General features: G+C 30.7%; 2 protein-coding genes across 3 annotated transcripts in view; one reads left to right on the top strand and one right to left on the bottom strand.

The window, feature by feature from the left end:
* The window catches only part of LOC107439657 (arrestin domain-containing protein 2), a 230078-nt gene that overhangs the window by 79660 nt on the left and 130660 nt on the right, over positions 1–19758 (top strand). Inside the window, exon 2 of the mRNA XM_043052149.3 lies at positions 8657–8785. Coding sequence (XP_042908083.1) covers positions 8674–8785 — 112 coding nt within the window. The 5' untranslated portion in view covers positions 8657–8673. The remainder of the gene's footprint in view (positions 1–8656; positions 8786–19758) is intronic.
* LOC107449452 (uncharacterized) overlaps positions 10095–19758 on the bottom strand; it is a 47219-nt gene continuing 37555 nt past the window's right edge. For both annotated transcript variants that reach the window (XM_087152675.1, XM_016064983.4), the window contains exon 3: positions 10095–10424. In XM_087152675.1, the coding sequence (XP_087008801.1) occupies positions 10219–10424 (206 nt within the window). In that variant the 3' untranslated portion in view covers positions 10095–10218. The remainder of the gene's footprint in view (positions 10425–19758) is intronic.

The raw sequence follows: 19758 nt of genomic DNA, 5'->3' as shown, positions 1-19758 counted from the left end.
TTTCAAATGTTTTGAAATGATCTGTTTCTAAATGTTTCCGATAAAGTAAATAAACTTTGAATTTTAGTAACAAGGATGACTTAACAAGGATATTTATTTCTGTTAACAAAAAAACTTGATAAGTTCTATTTGATAAATATATCTTTCGCTTTGGCTTATTTAAAATACATAATTCGAAATTTATAAAATCGATAAGAATTATTAGGGGAGAACAACACAGTATAATTTTCAAAAAAAGAAAAAAATTAAAAGAATAATGCGTAAAAAGAATAATGCGTCGAATGCGGCTTCGCGACGCAAAACGTGTATTAACAATTTTTCATTCCTAACAAAAAATTTCAATAAAATACTTTCATTTTATGTATTTTACTGAAATAATTTGTTTTAAATATGCAAGAAATATATTCAATGGCACTTTCAATATAAATAGTTGAAATTACTATTTATTTAGCCATAACAACCTTTAATGAAGTTTGCAAAGGGTTATCGTCAGTTTTGGAATAATTAGAAAAAGAAAAATAGGCAGGTAGATCGACACGAAAAGTGCTAAACTAACATTTAAGATTGCTGAAACAAAATGGAGTCTATCGAAAGTATTTCATAGACCTGGTATGCATTATAGACATTGCAAAATTATAAATATTTATGGTTGGATTAATAAAAATTATTGATCACAAAACTTTGAACGCACTTTATTTGAAATTATATTTCTCATACTTGTTGTTTCTCTAATACAATTTTTGACCGATTTACTTCAAATTTTGACACAATTCTCACAATAAATATATATGTTACATCGCACGGAGGAAAGTTTTAATTGGATTGACTGGTTTTGAGTAATCCTTGAAAATATAACATATTTTATGTCATTTAAAAAAGGAATTCAAATCATTTCCATTTTGTGAAAAAAAACATTTTAAAAATCCCACATGCAACTGAAATCTTCATTTATGTAGTTTAAAGAAATTTTGATGATTATTTTGCAACTTATGAGTATAGCAAGTTATGAATAATTTAAGGAAAAGGTAGATATAGACATTATATTATATAAAAGCTATTATTTAAAAAAAAATTATTTATAATATGATAAAGCTAAATTAGATTTAAAAAAACTATGCAATAAGATATAAAAAAAGGGTATTAAACTAAGTTAATCATAATCGTTCCAAAATTCATAGTAAAAAAAACTTTTTTTACGGGCTTCCACTGTGTTGTTCCCCCTTAAGTTAAATAAAAAGTCTATCATAATGTAATAGACTTTAATAGTTCAGTAATTATCTTCAATTTAAACCTTTCGAACGGTCCTAGTCGGCTCACCGCAAAATATGACTTTTTGCCCAACTACAGAATTCTTCATAGATAAGTCAATTTGTAACCAATTTAAGCATTCTGTAAAATAATGTGTGTAAATGTTCCTAATATAGTTAATAAATTTTCAATTTTGAATTAACAAAAGAAAATTCCATAATTGAAAGAACTCAAACTCTACTAAATGAATCTTTGTGGGCTTTTTTTGCAAAATTTAACCATTTATTATGTAAGTAATATCCATGAAGTAAATATGTTAAAGTATGTAATAAGCACTCTTTAGTTTAAAGTAATCGAATGATACAATTGTTTCACGGCATACTTTGATTTTAAACCTAACTAAAGAAGAAAATAAAAAGTCCCAGGCGAGTTCATACGTAACAATTTTTAAAGTTGTGTGAATGTTCCTAATGCGGTTTATAAATTTTTAATTTTATATTGAATGTAACAGGACTATCCCATCTTGTTAATGAAACTCAACTGAATGAAAGAACTCAATAAAATAATAATATTTTTATTATTATTGCTGTTACTTATACCACTTGCCAATATAAGCGAGTCTACTTGAAATCAAGCGAATTTATAAGGCAGAGGGTGAGTTTCCTGTTTCTCAGGGGCGCCATCTATGATCAAGAATACGACTTCAGCCACACACACGTCACAACTCATTTTACAGGGAAGAGCTCTGGATACTCAATTCATACACACATCGTAATTTTCACCTGAAACACAGAACGATCTATCTCTAATTCATTACCCCCAGAGGTATTTATTTGTTAAGGGAACTAGGAGGACTTTGCAACCCCGACAGATTTAAGCAGCAGCCACCATTTAATATATGGGAATTCTTCGGCCGGCAGGATTCAAAACCACGATCTTACGAATAGAAGTCCAACATCCTACCAACCAGGCTACCCCGGCCCATAAAATAATTACAAATGAATCGTTGATATAGAATTTTTTAAAATTATGAGCATTTAGGAAACTGACTATTATTTAATTATGTAAAGAGTATTTTTATCATTGTGTAATCTATATTTATGCATCAAACTGCATCTTTAACTTAAGGCCGCGATTAAATTAAGCCAGTTCATCACCTTCTACGACTTTTAGACCAATTAACTAAGTTTTTTTTTAAACTTATTAAGTGCATCGACATGCCTCTGCTACCATAAGCAAATATTAGATTTTTAATCAAACACATGTACATTTAAAGTACCTAATTCTGTTAAGAAAGAACTAAACTTTTCTGACTGCGCATTACGAGTGAAAAAATATTAATAATTTGAGTTTTATCAGTTATTTTCTGTGTGAATGAAACCAATTAACTTAATTTCAGACAAAATAATTAAGGTGTCATCCATTTGCAAAACATGTTTTATAAAACATGTAAAAACATATTTAATGAAACATATTAAAACTTTATAAACCCATACAGAAAATTTTCAAGCATTTTTCAGAAGAAATAAAAAGTAGCTCCCAACCATGTAAGATGGCGGATTCCATTTGTTTTCTTATGGGTGCCACACAGATGATTTTAAATAAACTCTTCAGAATAAATCAAAGGCATCTCTTAACCAGACAAGAGGATAGATTCTATTTGATTTCAGAAGAAGACCATACCGGCCATTTTCAAATACTTTCCAGAAGAGGCAAAAAGTATCTGTAAACAGGAAAAAAAGCAGATTCCATTTGATTTTCCATGAAGACAAACGTAGGTGTTATTGACTGCTGTTCAAATTATAAAATTTGGAATAAGATTAATAAAAATTTTAAAATTATCTTAACCCCTTAACGATTAGTTAATTTTCAAGAAAACGGTCATAAAAGTGCCTATTTTGCCAAATACACGTATTTGATTAGTGCTGACATCTAGTTTGAAATAAACTAACTATCTACAAAAAAAACTAAAAAATATCCGGTACTGCCATCTGGTGTGTAAAATGAGAAATAAAGTGTTTTCTGGGCAAAAGAAATGAATTATTTTATTCTTATTGGCGCGTTACTACTGAACACTCAGCCCGGAAATTTAACGGGAGCGAGAAATAGAGAGCGAAACCTCACCCCGCCATTTTCACGGGAGCGAGAAGGAAGGGGTTAAATGCATACCAAATATGATACATATATTTTTGATGTCTAAATGCTTTAATGAAGCGAAGAGATTTCATAATACATTAACTTTTTGAGCACAATCTGCCTTTTAACAAATATTTTATCTCTCCATGATTTAATGTTTTAATAGAGAGAATAACTTGTATCAGAAATCTGAAAGCATTATGGTAGTACGGTACAGTAGTAGCATATAAACATATTTAATAAGAAGTATATTATAAGTACTGAATACTTCCCAGTTTAAAATTAGTTTATTAAAGGAAACCACCTAAATGGGTGCTCCAGCAATAAGAAGAGATTTCAAATTTCATTAGCTTTGCTAGCGCAATAAGTCAGTCTTCTATCAAATATTTTATCTCTTCTTGCTTTAATGCTTATAAAAGAATCTTTTAGATCGGATATCTAAAAAACTACAGAATAACTCACGAACACATTTAATAACAAAGATACATCAAGTACTAAGCAATACTGATTTTTAAAAAAATGTTTATTATTAGTATTACGGAGTAGAACATAAACATATTTAATTAGAAAGATACGAGCCTTGAACAATACTGATTTTAAACTTTGTATATTATGGGGCATAAATAGGTGCTTCAATAATGGGAAGAGATTTAAATATCCATAAGCTTTGCAAGCGCAATAAGTCATAGACCAAATATTTTATGTCTCTTTTGAATACTTATAAAAAAGAATTCGTTAGATAGAAATCTGGAAACATTACGGAATAAAACATAAACACATTTAATTAGAAAAGTACGAGCCCTAAACAATACTGATTTTAAAATTTTTTTATTATGGGGCCTAAATGGGTGCTTCAACAATGGGAAGAGATACAAAATCCATTAGTTTTGCGAGAGCAATAAGTCAGTCTTCTATCAAACACTTTATCTCTTATAGCTTAAATGCTTATAAAAAGAATCCTTTAGATCTGAAATCTAAAAAATTACAGAATAACTCATAAACACATTTAATAACAAAGATACAACAAGTACTAAACAATACTGATTTTAAAAAATTGTTTATTGTGGTACCTAAATGGGTGCTTCAACAATGAGAAGAGATTTCAAAATCCATTAGCTTTCCGAACACATTCTGTTTGTCTTCTATCAAACATTTTATCTCCCCATGCTTTTAGAGTTGCACAACAATTTCTTAAGGGAGAAAAACTGCTATCTCCATATTTCTCCCTAAGAAGCTTATTCTTCGTGGGAGAGGTGAATAGAATAAAATATGTAACGAAAAGAAAAAAAAAACGCCTTTATAAAGGGTGGAGATTCCCAAAGTCATTCTTCTCGTCACTTTTTTTAAGGAAATAAAAGACCTTCTGGCAGAAATATTTCTATTTATTTATTTCATTTTGCCACAAAAAAAATCTCGAATAAGAAAAAAAAATGCCATACTTCTAACCCTCAAAAGAATCTCAGAAATACACGTTCGCCAGTTTCAATTTTCTTTTGTTTTGAAGAAAAGAATCGTACATCAAGACTTCTTTTCAACCGCTAACTCACGTGGCTTTAAGAAGAACGTTTTTGGAAAGAGGTCTTTCATAAAAATAGAAATAAACAACAGGATCACCAAACAGAACTGAGCTTTTAACTTCCATTATTTAGTTTATTTTTCTTTATTTCTTACAGTCGAAATGACAGATGGATTTACCAGATGGAAACGGACAATATATTTCTAAATTTATTTCTTTTAGTAATTTAATTACTCTTCATAATAAATGAAAACGTATTCATTTATTTTATATCTCTGACTATAAAAAGAAGAATCCGTCTCTGTCAGCGTTGGGTGTCATAGCTTATTGGAAAAGTCTTCGATATTTTCAATTAGCCTGATATTATTCAGGCTTGGTACAATCAGTCTGCGCTCTTAGAATAATTTAAAAACGAATGAAAAATTACTCACTCAGACAGAATTTCTTTAGTCTTATTGTAATTATCTTACTCCTCTGTCAGCGCTTTGAATTTAAAAAAAAGGATAACGAATCAACTCAAGATTCATTATTGGTTAATAAGAAAATGAAAGAATACTTTAACAAGACTGATGATGTTAAATTCAAATAATCCCTAAAATTTTTCACTCAACGCTCTGTGGAGAAAGCAAACAGTCAACGAGTTATCCAGTTAAAGCGATTAAGTTTTATTTATTTTACCCTTTAAAATCAGAGAATGCTGCTAAAATTGCATTGAGATTGCTAAGATTTGTTTTAGACACTAGAGCAACAAATATGTTCAGCAAGTAATACAACAAATTTGGACACTAGTGCAGCAAATAAGTTTAGCAAACAGTGTAGCAAATTTAGACACTAGCAAATAATCAAAAAATTTCTTCAGCAAACACTGCAGCAAATTTAGACACTAGTGCAGCAATGTGTTCAGCAAATAGTGTTACGAATTTGGACACTAGCGCAACAAATATGCAAAACTATAACCGTCATGAATTTCAAAACGAACATGCATACACCTTGTTTACGTAATTTCATTTTATTTTATAACCGTCGTTGAACAGCCGACCCGATTTTGGGTTTACGACTACTAATGTTCAACTTCAGACCCTTGTAATTTTGAACCAAACCAGAAGACAAGGAAACTCCTGGATCAATACCCCAGAGGTATGATTTGTAATGGGAGCATGGAGATCTTTGTAACTCGACATATTTAACGTGCATCAGTCGCCATTTACTACACGGAGAGTCATCGGCAGGCGTGGATAGAACCCACGACCTACAAGAGCCCAGTGATATTTTGATTGCCAGGTTATCCCGGCTCCCTGTTTACGTAATAGCGATAATATTATAGTTTGATAAAGACGGAACAGTCTGGTTGTAGAACGTTGGGCTCGTGTTCGTGAGAACGTGAGTTCGATTCCCACCGGCCGAATCTTCCTCGTGTATTAAATGGCGATTAGTGCATGTTAAATCTGTCGGAATCACAAAGACCTCCAAGTTCCCATAACAAATCAATGCCTCTTGGGGATTGATCGTTCTCTGGTTCAGGTAAAAATTACGGTTTGTGGATGAATGAATGGCGATGATTGGATCCTTCTGGAACGGGCTGTGACGTGTGTGTGGCTGAAGTCTTATTCTTGACCATAGATGGTGCCACTGGAAAACAAGAAGCGCACCGTCTGCTTTGAAAATTCGCTTGTTTTTCTAAACAGGCTTGCTGGTATGTGCAAGTGCACAAATAACAGTGGTAACAATAGTTTTATTAAAGAAATTAAATTCTTTTTACGCACTTCCTTTTATAAAAAGTATATTACAGCAATCATATCTTATTATAACATTATTCTTATTATAATCTCATTGAAAACTATTGAGCAATGAAAGATATATTTCTACTTATAAGGTCAGTGAGCTCGTAACAGTAAGCCTAAAGCAGCTATGAAGTATTGATAAGTTTTCCAATCGGCCTTGTACGAAAATAAATGTTTACAATGTACCTTGCACTGAGAAATTCGCTTTTATCAATTGATTTGCAGTCAATTTAATCAATTGATTGTAATGGGCAATCGGTGGTATTACAACTATGAAATTGAAAATTCATGTTTGATCGAATTTGAGTACCTTGGAACTCGATGTTGGAAAAAATTGATAATTTTATAAATAATTAAAAATATTGAAGCAGGATCAATAGAAATGGAAAGAGTATAACAAGAACAGCTAAATTAGCACTACATATAGTCACAGAGACAAAAACGAAAAATGTTTGATTGCGTATGCATTTTGAAACTGCTACTTTGCACAGCATTTCTAGGGTTTGTTGAAATCTCGAAGTAATATCTCGAATAATATAATGAGTATCATTTTCCCTCACTTATACATTTATCTGTTTATCTTAGTCTATTTTTACTTTACTTTAGGGATCTTTTGAATTTTTTTATGATGAAGTTTATTATTTTTGTATACCATTCCCTTGATTTAGAGTCTCGTATAATCCAGTTACACCACTTTTTTGTCCGGACTTCTTCTCAGGATTGTTTTTTGTAAAGTAAAGCGTTAGAGTTAATTTATATTCAACATTATATTTACAACACATTTTTACCCCTTCATTTCATATCCCAAAAGGTATTAACAGTGCTCATTTTTTAAAACTGCATTTGTAATGAGCACACACGCATGTCTAACAAATAAAGGAATAATAATTTTTTTCCTATCTGAAGTTTTTCTGGCCGAATCAAATGTTTGAAAAGTCAAATGCTTAAAATATTTGTTAAGTGCTATTTTTCTCTTACTCTTTGAAAATTATTGATTGCTGAATGTCTACATTTGTTGGTGAAAAGGAAAAATATTTAACATGCTTTAAAATACTTGTTACATTAAATCGCGTGAATGTCGAGAGTCACACACTATGAAAATCAAATGCAATACATTAAGTCGTTTGGTCACTGTCGAATGATCGAAATACTGGTTAATTATCTTTATTTTCACCTTAAAGAACTGCTATCATTGCATGGGTTGACATTTGATGATATTAAGAGAAGTATTTTGAACATTTCGTTAAAAGCGACAGTATTCTTGCAAAATGTCGACCCTCGAATGATCGAAATACTGGTTAATTATCTTTGTTTTCACCTTAAAGAACTGCTATCATTGCATGGGTTATGTTGACATTTGATCATATTAAGAGAAGGATTTTGATCATTTCGAGAAAAGCGACTGTATTCCTGCAAAATGTCGACATTCGAATGATCGAAATACTGGTTAATTATCTTTGTTTTCACCTTAAAGAACTGCATGTGTTATGTTGACATTTGATGATATTAAGAGAAGGATTTTGATCATTTCGGGAAAAGTGACTGTATCCCTGCAAAATGTCGACATTCGAATGATCGAAATACTGGTTAATTACCTTTGTTTTTACCTTAAAGAACTGCTATCATTGCATGGGTTGACATTTGATGATATTAAGAGAAGGATTTTGAACATTTCGGGAAAAGCGACAGTATTCTTGCAAAATGTCGACATTCGAATGATCGAAATACTGGTTAATTATCTTTGTTTTCACCTTAAAGAACTGCTATCATTGCATGGGTTATGTTGACATTTGATGATATTAAGAGAAGGATTTTGATCATTTCGGGAAAAGCGACTGTATTTCTGCAAAGTCAGATTTCTACCGTAACATACTATTCTTAATATTTCAATATAACTATTAATAGGATAATTTTTGACGTTTTCTCACCGGGATTAAATTACAATAGTGACTCATTCATGCGTCTTTTTTTGCAGGCTGAAGAGACAGTGACATGGATTACATCCGGGAGTTTGACATCCGTTTAGAAAAAGAAATGTATTATGCTGGTGAAGTTCTCTCTGGCCATGTCATACTTGACACAGTGGAAAACTTCAAACTCAAAGGTGAGCAAAACATTATGATAAAAACATATTTGGTTCGTTCTCTAATTATATTATGTGATATTTTAATTACTTTTTTTTAAAATGAAAATTTATGATAGACGTCATAGTTTGCAATTCTGCATTGTAAGAATAGTGTAGAGACTATATTGCTCTTCATTCTTAATAATGACTGAATAAGTCATATAATAAAATTAAGTACTACTTAAATAAATTCTGAAAATAAAAAAAAAATTGCTTAACACATCTCTTTAATTATATTAACTATATTATTGAATATTATTATGTAATTATATCAATTATATTAACAATTATATTAATTGTATCAAGTATATTAACAATTATATTAATTATATCAATTATATTAATAATTATATTAATTATATCAATAATTATATTAATTATATCAATTATATTAACATTTATATTAATTATATCAATTATATTTAATAATTTTTGCGTTTCTAAGCAAAAAGCAAAAAAATTACCGCATTACATTTACATGACTCTTTTTATAAAAGAACACAGTTTTTATAAAATTGGGAAAAATCTGGTCATAGTTTTGGGGATCCATAACAAGCGTTGAATCAGGATATTTTTAACTTAGAAATTTTAGATTAGTTCATGAATGAATTGTATCTTAATGTAAATGAAAGGATATGAAATAATTAGTATTAGAAATTAAACAGAAAAACACAAGTAAAAAAAACTACTAATTTAATAGATCTATTGATAGTAGTTTTGATAATATTAATTTAATTTTTACAATAAAAAAACGCTTTGGAGAGTACATTCTTATTAAACAGTACTTCATGAAATATCAGTTTTAACTGTAATTATAATCCGTTAACGTACCCAAATTTTTCTTAAGAAAAACCTTGATTAAGAAAAAAAAAATAGAACTGTTAAAAATGGTCAAACAAATAAAAGTTTCCGTGCTTTTTTTTCTTAAAAAAAACTGTTGTCTAATGCTGTGGTTGTTGGTGGGTTTCTTCTTATTTGACAGTGGCGCCATCTATGGTCAAGAATTCAATTTCTGCCACACACATTCGTCATAACCCGTTCATAGGGCAGACCCATTCATACATTCACAGATCGTAATTTTAACCTGAACCAGAGAACGATCAATCTCTAATTGAGTATTCCCAGAGGTATGCTTTTTTATGGAAACATGGAGAACTTTGCGACCAGGGAGATTTAGCGTGCACCAGTCACCATTTACAACACTGGTGGGTGGGGATCGAACTCACGTCCAATTCTTTTTATGAGCAAATTTATGTAACAAATAAATAGACCACATTAGAAAAATAGATTTTTCTCAGGATGAAATCTTTAAAAGATATTTTATTAAGTTAATTTATTTAAACTGAACTATAGTTCTAAATCGTGCATTGAAATATAAAAATTTAAAATCTTTAATAATTGCTTTTAAAATTTCAAACGAAAATCTTCAGCATTGTTGACATATACTTATGACACAAAATGCATTGCTTAACCTTCAAGATATTGCAGCAATCTAAGCAATAGAGGTGACCACATCTGGCGCAGTGCAAACCTCCTTTTTTCTTAGCTTCTTCATAGAAGTGCAGACATCTAACACATTGGGGAACGTCAGGAACACGCTTTCTTTTAAGTTGTGCCCCTAGAAAAAAGAAACCCATATTTCATACTTTTAAAAAGATTTTGACAATTAAAACTTTTTTTTATTCTTATACAAATAGATATCGGCACTGTAAATAAATACGAAAATATTCGACTACAGTGCACCTGAACATTTACGTAAATCGAATATTTATTTAGATTTTTTATTTACAATTTCTGAAAGTTTATAAAATGAAGAACCGTGATTCGATGGAGGAAGACCGAATTCGATGGAGGCTTAAGTGACATTTGAGTGAATATGAGTAATTCGGTACAATACAATAAAAAATAAAGATTTTTCTTCCATTGATTGTTCTCAAGCATCAATTGTTGAAAATTATACGTTCCTGACACTTATTTAAAATATTCATGTGTCATGGTGTTCATCCAACACCTAGAAGAAAGAAGGCAGCAGCACGGATCAATTCGTAGCGCGTAACATAATCTGCGCAGTGGGGGAAAACTTAGAAAGATGTCAAAACGTTCGGTCTATTAAGCTGTTCAGTAGAGGAAATACGAAAGATGTCATATTGTTTGAACTACTAAAGGATCAAATCTCTTGTTATGGTAACCCGTGCTGAGGCCTTCTCTCTTCTAGGAGGCATTGGTTCCCCCTCTTGACGTTTCATGTTGCCCCCAAAACATGTTAAGATTGCTCGTTGCCTGTTTGTAGTTAAATGCACTTGGAACATTTTTCTTCTCTCAGTGCATTCAAAATCTGTCAATTAGCGCCGTTATTAATTGAGTTCTGCGAAACTTAAAATCCTGTCAAAGAGAATTAAGGCTGCATATTTAAATATGCCAGAATACGATTCTCCTTAAGGAAGCACATTTTTTTAAAAATAACTTTTCTTAGAACCTTCCTTTACTATGTCCTTTTATTGCAGCGCAAATATAAATATGAAAACACTACATACAATAATTCGTGGTCAGTAAGACATTAGTATCTAGACCATACTTGAAACTTTCATGGGTATATTCAGTGATAAACATTTTGAATTTATATTTTTTTAATTTAGATCTATTGAATATCATATTATGTGTTCTTCACAATAAACCTAATTTATGAATAGAAAATATTCAAAAGTTTTTAAAAAGCAAATGTCAAGATCTATCAAGATTTATTTCCAATGCGCTACAATTAATAAAATTATTTTTTTCAGAAACATATTACATGTTAAAATCACTATGCTGATTGGTGTACATAATGTTCTATAATCCCCGCTTTTAATATATATTTTTATTCCTTATCGAAAATGAACAAAAAAAAATCTCAAGTTGAAATTAAAAAATCAAACTTTACCGCTTTCTTTACGAGAAAAAAATATTTCTAACCCATCTTTATTACAAAGCAATCATGTTAAGCAAATTGTTTTAGAATTATTGCATTTTTACGTGTAAATGCAAAAAGAAAGCGCTAAAATTGTATTATACGCATATTAGATACGTATTTTAAACATCTAAGTACGCCTAAATGAAACTTTATGCCTTGAATAAATCCAAGTTTTTCTTTCCTTGCTTTCAAAAACTGATATTTCTCAAGCCGTTCAAAACACGCATAAATCTCGGATGCTCAGAGAAAATGCAGAGCTTATCAGAATTTATTTTATTGAACAATAACCATAATACTCCTCCTTCTCCGATTAAGCTGAGGCGAAAAAGTTGAAGGCAGCACGTTTTTATGTTACCTGAAATTATTTATGTCCTTCTCGTGTTAAAATGTGTTCAACAACATAAAATGTAAGGTTAACAGGCTAAGGTCAAATATTCTTTCCATTTTTCTTACATAAAAAGCTCACGTGAATATTATGATAAGATGATGGAAGTGTTCGTTGTATTTTAGTAAAGTCATCTTACAATGAATTCAAAATTTGTTTATTTATTATGAACTGGAAAATTGGTTAACCAGTTTTTAAATTTATATTTAAAAAAAAAATCAGAGCTAAAACTCTAGCTTCATAAGTTTACATGATTGCACATAAATTGTATATGAATTTATTGTTCTTTTTCTCATATATTACACATTATTCATAATAACAGCTGGGCTCATGCATCGATGTATCATGAAATATCGTCATTTTATGAATATTGATACGATATTGAAACGAAATGTATTCTCATTTTAGATCGCGATTTCTGTGTGTTACGATAAATATTAAATATCTCATAATTATCAACAATGTAAGAGTCGCGATCATTATAGACAAAGACAAATATCGTGATAAGTACCGATAACGATAAATATCTAGCACAAGATTATCCCAAGTTTTATCGGTAATATCGTGATCTGTTATGAAAATCAAATACAAGAATATCACGAGTTTTATTGAAAACAATGATTATTGAATGCGTGATGACATTTTAAATCGATTGTTTACGAACATTTTACAATTATAAATATATAATAATAATATTAATTTGAAAACTTATTAATATATAGATAGTTTTAAATACATAATATTTAATTCCGAACATGTAATATTGAAATCCCTAAATATATCATATTATTTTACGAACCTATTATAGTTGGCTGTAAGTGCATAAAATCAATTTATGAACATGTCGGTTGGTTACAATATCGTAACTTTCTTAGTAAAATTTCGTAAATTTGAGTTAGATTCAGTACGCTGCCCTACGCAAGATTTGAAGCAAAACAGCGCATTATTTTTAAGATCTTACGCATGTTTAGGTTTTGCTGACGTTTTTTTACAACGCAACAAGCATGCTGTTCACAGCCGTTAAATGTTGGTCTTGTTCAAGCTTATCTTCAATGAACTAACAACATGGACATGTTAGAGATAGATCAAGAAGAACGCAAACGTGAAGTGAAGATGGAGGATTCGTTATTACAAAATGTTAAAATGAATCGTGTGATTTTACAAAATAATTTACTAAAAAAATTAATTTTATTGGTTTTAGTTTAAAATGATGGTTGTCTAATTATAATAGGTCCATAAGAAACTAAATATTTTTTCGTTTTTAATATTATAGAGCATATTTACTTCCTTTATGCAATTTAGTTGGAAATTTAACTTCCATGATATTCAAGACCATTGTAAACTGTTGTGATTTTGTAGTTGAAGTTAGGATCGTATTCTACAACGCTAGCAATTTTTAACATACGGGTAATTGGAAAATCTCTTATTTTTATTCACGTAAGATTGATATATTTTCATGGGCATAAGTGCATTTCACCAGGATTAACGAATGCGCACTTCAAATCTTACGTACGGTAGCGTACAATATGTAACTTAAAACTCCCAATCATCTAATTAAATAAAGCTATTTTCAATAAATAATATTTTAACTGTGGTAGCTCAGGAGGCAGAGAACTCCCAATGAGATGACCTGGGTTCAAAACCCAGCAATGACTGGTCCATTCCACACCCAGCTAGCACCGACCACAATGTTGACGTAAAATATCCTCAATGGTAGACCAATCATGGGTTAGAGTCCCCTTGCCGTCAGGCTAAACTTGGGAGATTTTCGTGGTTTTCCTCTCCATCTAACGCCAATGTGGGTTAGTTCCATCCAAAAGTCCTCCATGAAGGCAAATTTCTCCCAATACTTGATGCAGGATTTCTCTTGTCTTCTGGATTGGGTTCGAAATTACCAGTCTACGAACGTGAGCATTGGTAGTCGTAAACTCAAAATTAGGTCAGCGGTTCAACGAGGATAATGGGAAAAAATGTTTTTTTTGTATATGGCGTTCTATTGTTTTAATACATTCCTATTGAAGTAATTATATATATTCTTTCGATATAATCTATATTCCATCGATATTATATAATTCTTTCTATAATGCTGTATGTGTTCTTCCACTTAGCTCTTCAACTTAAAAAAAGAAAAAGGGAAGTAGACGATGGGCATTAAAGCGACTAACAAATTATTTCCCGCTTTCTATTAAAGCTCTTTCGTCGATAACTTGCTGAAATGCCTTCTATAAGATTCAGTAATTCCGTAGAGAGCTGTATTTGGGCAGAACAGAAGGAAGGTATACCTGTTACAGAATTGCCCCATAAAAGGGAAACGAGAGCCATATAAAGTGTCATATTTCATTCTCAAGTGGCGCGGGACGCCAATTTAGACTGCCAAACACTACTGTTGACCCCAAGCTCATCCCGAATCTCCCGTTTGCTCTACTGATCAGTAAAGAAATTAATTAAAAAAATATATTATTTCTATACGCTATATCTGTACTATCCGATTACAGGCCTTAATTTATAAATAAATTGTTACATGCGGTCGATGCTTTGAGTATATATTAGATTGGTTTCGAATTTCCCTTCGAATCTTGTTACTCTAATTAAGTCAACTTATTATTTTTATCTACTATATTCTATTCACCTCGGTCTACATTATTTGAATTCCCAGGAATTCATTACCCGCTTTGCCAGGTTTCCGCGGAAATTGATTGCTCTAAAAAGCTTTTAAGTCCGTTTTAGATTTAGTTATTAGGTTTTTGAATTTTAAGTTTACATTGTTAAACTTAGTATGCATATTTATTTAGGTTGATGTATTTATTTAGCTTAAGGCCTGGTTTCTTAGGACAGGACGCCGTCAGCTGGAAATCAGCGCTAACCTTTGATTGGTCCATTTGTGAGTTTGATAGTATACGTCATCGAACGCTCATCTTGAACTACAATTGCCGTCCAACTCAACTGCAGTTGGATTACAACGTGACGTTAACCACAGAAGCAATGGCGGACAACATCCAACAGCACATTGAAATCAGCCAAGATTTTGATTTTGACATTAAACATAGCTTCTTCATTAAACATAGCACTCTTCATTTAGCTCAGCTATAATGTGTTTTTTCTTGGACAAAGTCATTATTTGCTCTCTAAAACACTGGTCGACAATAACAAAATCAATATAAATTCAAAATAAATATTTGTTTACGTTATTAACGCATGCGCAATGAGAGATAATGTCTGCGTTGGACCGACTGCTCACGCTGAGCTAACAAAAAAGCATTTTTTTGGCGTCAGCTCTACGTCAACTTTCCGCTGACGCCCAGATAAGGCGCTAGTTCTAAGAAACCAGGCCTTGAGCTAACAAACCAGTATTTTGTTGGCGTCAGCGGGACGTTGACGTCACGCTGACGCCCAGATAAGGCGCCTGTCCTAAGAAACCAGACCTTTAGTGATTGGATTGTATAAAATTAACTTTAAATTATCTACAAAGCTTTAATACGTAGGATTGAAATTATGAGCAATCGAATAGGTTTGTAAGTTGGAAGTTTCTTTACATCGATTTTAATGAAAGAAATTTTTTACTCTTTGACGCAGAATTTTCAATAAACATAAGTTTCATACTTTATTATTTTGTATTAATCCAGGTTAAAATAAATCAAATATATTATATTTAGCATTTTAATCATTTTTTATTATAAAATATAATATTGAAAACCGGTGTCTCTTTTTGCGTTAAAGGTAAAAGATTTCCAAACACGTCTAACTTCCAAATAAATTTTTTTCTTCAAATTTGCACTTATTTAGATGTAAGAGAAGCAGATTTATTTAGATCTCATCTAGGACAATTCTTTAACCCCTTAACGATAGGTAAAATTTCAAGAAAACGGTCATAAAAGTGCCTATTTTTTTAATTAGTGCTATTTGATTAATGCTGACATCTAGTTTAAAATAAACTAACTATCTAAAATTACTTTACAAATACCCTGGTACTGCCATCTGGTGTGTTAAATGAGAAATAAAATGTTTTCCGGGCAAAAGAAATGAATTAGTTTTATTCTTATTGGCGTGTTACTACTAAACACTCTAGCCCGGAAATATCACGGGAGCGAGAAATGGAGGGCGAAATCTCACCCCGTCATTTTCACAGGAGCTAGAAAGAAGAGGTTAATTCACTAAATCAATTGATAAATATTTGCATATGAATGAGAAAAAATGTCGGAGTGAAAAAAAACTACTTTTTTGAAAATTTTAGAAAACTGTTATTCCGATAAACTAACAGATTTCTTTGTAACTATTAGACAGTTTAAAGAAATAACAAAATATAGTTTTACTTGTAATTAGAGCTTTAATAAAAAAAATATATAAATAAAAGAGGACACCGATGTCTCATCTGCGCCAAAGAGTTAAATTCTCAATGCAAAAATAGAATACAGTCGTCTTTTTCGCATTAATATTTAATACACTTATTCTATAAGTTTAAATTTACTTGATTAGAGTAGTGACGAGACTATTTTTGCGCAGGATGAAAAATATCACTCTTAAATTACGATTATTAAATTTTTTTTTCTACAAAAAAAACTTGCTTCAAAATTTAAATACTTGTATTTTGTTCGATTAAAATAAAAATAATGAACAAAAAAAAAGCAAGAGTATTGGTTAAAACAAGAGCAAAAGTATTGGTTAAAAAAATTGGTTTACTAAAGTAAAAGCAAGAGTATTGATTAATAGTGTATTAATACTTATGTATTACTCGCCGATCACATTGAGTTCCTATTTCAGAATGCTTTTCTATGAAAGAAATTTTGTACGTTTTTGCGTATGAAAATATGTAGTTTGAAAATAAGTACTATAAATTAAGCATAGTTGATTTTGATATGACATTAAGTTCTTGTAAAAGCAATAATTATTTGCGATATATTATTCAAGTAAATAATTTATGATTGCGAATGACAAATTATTTGCAGTGAGTTAATATTTAATGTAAATTAGTCTACAATACTTCCAAATAAGTTTGCTACAGAAGTTGTATTGAAACATTATAGACGCTTTCAATTGACACAGAAAGAAATTCATGACTATAAGAATTTGAATGGCGCATATCTCCAGAACCAAGGACAAGAAAAAATAATTTTAAACGCATTTTTTAGGTTTTATAAATAACTTAAACAAAAAAAAACAATGTCATTGATGGATTGATTAATGTGATTGAAAAGTGATCTTTGGATTTTTCCTCCTTGTAAGTTTATTGTAACCGATTTTATTCGTTAACCTTGTATTTTAACAAATACGATACAAACACATAAAATAGGCAAACACTTCTCTGATAATTGACAACTAGTGTTAGATTTCTCTACTGCTAATTGAATTAACGTATGCAAAAACATTATTTTGGGCAAAATTTTTGAAATTGATTTTATTATAAATTTAGAATCCCTGTACTCTTAGCTTTCTAAAAACACTTAATTATTGTTTGTACTCCAATTATTTACAAAGTTCAGCAGTTTTTGCACAATGTGTTTGCAGTGATGTATGGATTAATTATTTTAAGTCTTTAAATGCGTTTATTCCGAAATCTGATTTTTTCGCATTTTACACCACCTTAAACACGGTGTCACAGTGTTGTGTGACCAATTTACACTGATTATCGTTTATTTGGTACTGCCAAGTACTCTTCTCTCGGGGATTGCAGTGCGGCTGGTAAGCTGACCTTCGTGGTCAGCGAGCCATGCCAAACTACCCCCTTTGCTACATTTTTTTCTTTGGCCATTTTTTTGTGTCATTTTAGATCATTTTGAGTTTGGCCAATTCCTTCCCAAAATTGTTTAATTACATCCCTCCCCACTCAGGGTATTTCGTTTGTCCCCTGTAAAAATATAATAAATGCAATGTTCATCGAGAAATCTGTCTCCCTGTTTTTTTTTCTTTACGGTGTGGTAATTCCACGACAACTCAAAGATGTTTTCATGATTGTCCATCGAGGTGAGTAACTCTTCCGTTTTTTTTATTTGTATTTATTTGACTAGAGGGTGGTTACAACTTATTTATTGTTGTGTATAATTTTATAGATGTTATTCAGTCGTCCTTTAACTTTATCTTGACCACGAGCCCTTGCTGCTGGGTTAATTCACGTGGCACTTTAGCAATGTTTCCCTCCACTATTTTCGATCACTTTTGGCCTTTCTGTACATCAATTAATGATGATCCAAAATTATTATCAAAATTCATTATTTAATTAATCCCTTTTTTTCCTTGATTGTTTTTAAACTTTATCGACTGAATACCTCTACCAAATTTTATAACCCATTTTCTCTGTGTATAGTATATATTTTAATCACAACACCCCCTTTTTCTCTACCATTAATTTATAATTAAATTTAACATTGGTACATATGAGTTTCTGTTCATTATTTGTTAATTAATTAAATTTAATTCTATTTATGCATTTGGTTAATATCCTTTTTTTAATCTAATTATTACATGTATATGTATAGATATTATCATATATATATATATATATATATATATATATATATATATATATATATATATATATATATATATATATATATATATATATATATATATATATATATATATATATATATATATACTTCTCTGGATCAATAGATTTGAGCGAAATGGCATACCCTTTCTTTTTTTCATTCGTAATGTAATGACATTTACTTCGACACCCAGTACAGTTAAGTAACTGTGCTGCAGGTTTGTGCGTCATTTTATCTCGTATTTTCCTTTATGTACTTATCATCAAATTTCCCCAAAGCCGGTGTTATAACTAAGGTGCACCACAAAAACCTATGGTACACACGGTATCTCGTGTTGTTTTTAAAATAATTGTCTACAGTTTTTCATGAGTGTTTATGATTATAGCACACGTTTTGAACTGTAGACTAAGAGAAAAAAAGGTGGAATTTCATTTTTTATGCATGCTTTTTCGCAAAGACAAGTGCGGAAATTTTTAAAAAACTGCTTTTTTAACTACAATGATCCCTACTTCAGTATTATATGCACTTGTCATTAAGATAAAATAGTTTAATAGCCATCTAAATAAAATTCCTTAAGGTTTTTTCTGTTTTAGACGATAGAACTTTTTTTACAGTGTTTGGCATATGTGCAAAAGAAATCTTATTTTTATCTGCAAGTAGCTATATAAAAAAAATAATCTATATTATATAAAACGCTAATACGTATGTATCAATAAAACCGATGATATTTCTTTTCTCGCGTTGGCAGCAGTTTTCATTTTTAATTGATAGGCTTCGGCGCGCAAGAGTTTGTAGTGAGCATCATGTGGCTAATCTATATTATATAAAACGCTAATATGTTTTAATTGATATGCTTCGGCGCGCAAGAGCACGTAGTGAGCATCTTATGGCTTATCTATATTATATAAAACGCTAATACGTTTTAATTGATAGGCTTCGGCGCGCAAGAGCACGTAGTGAGCATATCATATGTCTAATCGGGTGAATTCTCACCGAATTATCAAAAAAATTCTCACAAAATTATCTTCATCGAAGCCGATGCTTTACATCCGGCGTTCAGTACTATTTCATATTGTTTTACAACACATGGTTTTAGCCCTCTGGTGAGAAAGACTTTAAAACAAAACTTATAAAA

This window comes from Parasteatoda tepidariorum, chromosome 10 (assembly GCF_982258835.1).
Source record: "Parasteatoda tepidariorum strain Cologne lab strain chromosome 10, Ptep-v5.0, whole genome shotgun sequence".
NCBI lineage: Eukaryota > Metazoa > Arthropoda > Arachnida > Araneae > Theridiidae > Parasteatoda > Parasteatoda tepidariorum.
The sequence above is the reverse complement of the archived record's forward strand: the minus strand, read 5'-3'. Positions and strand labels throughout refer to the sequence as shown.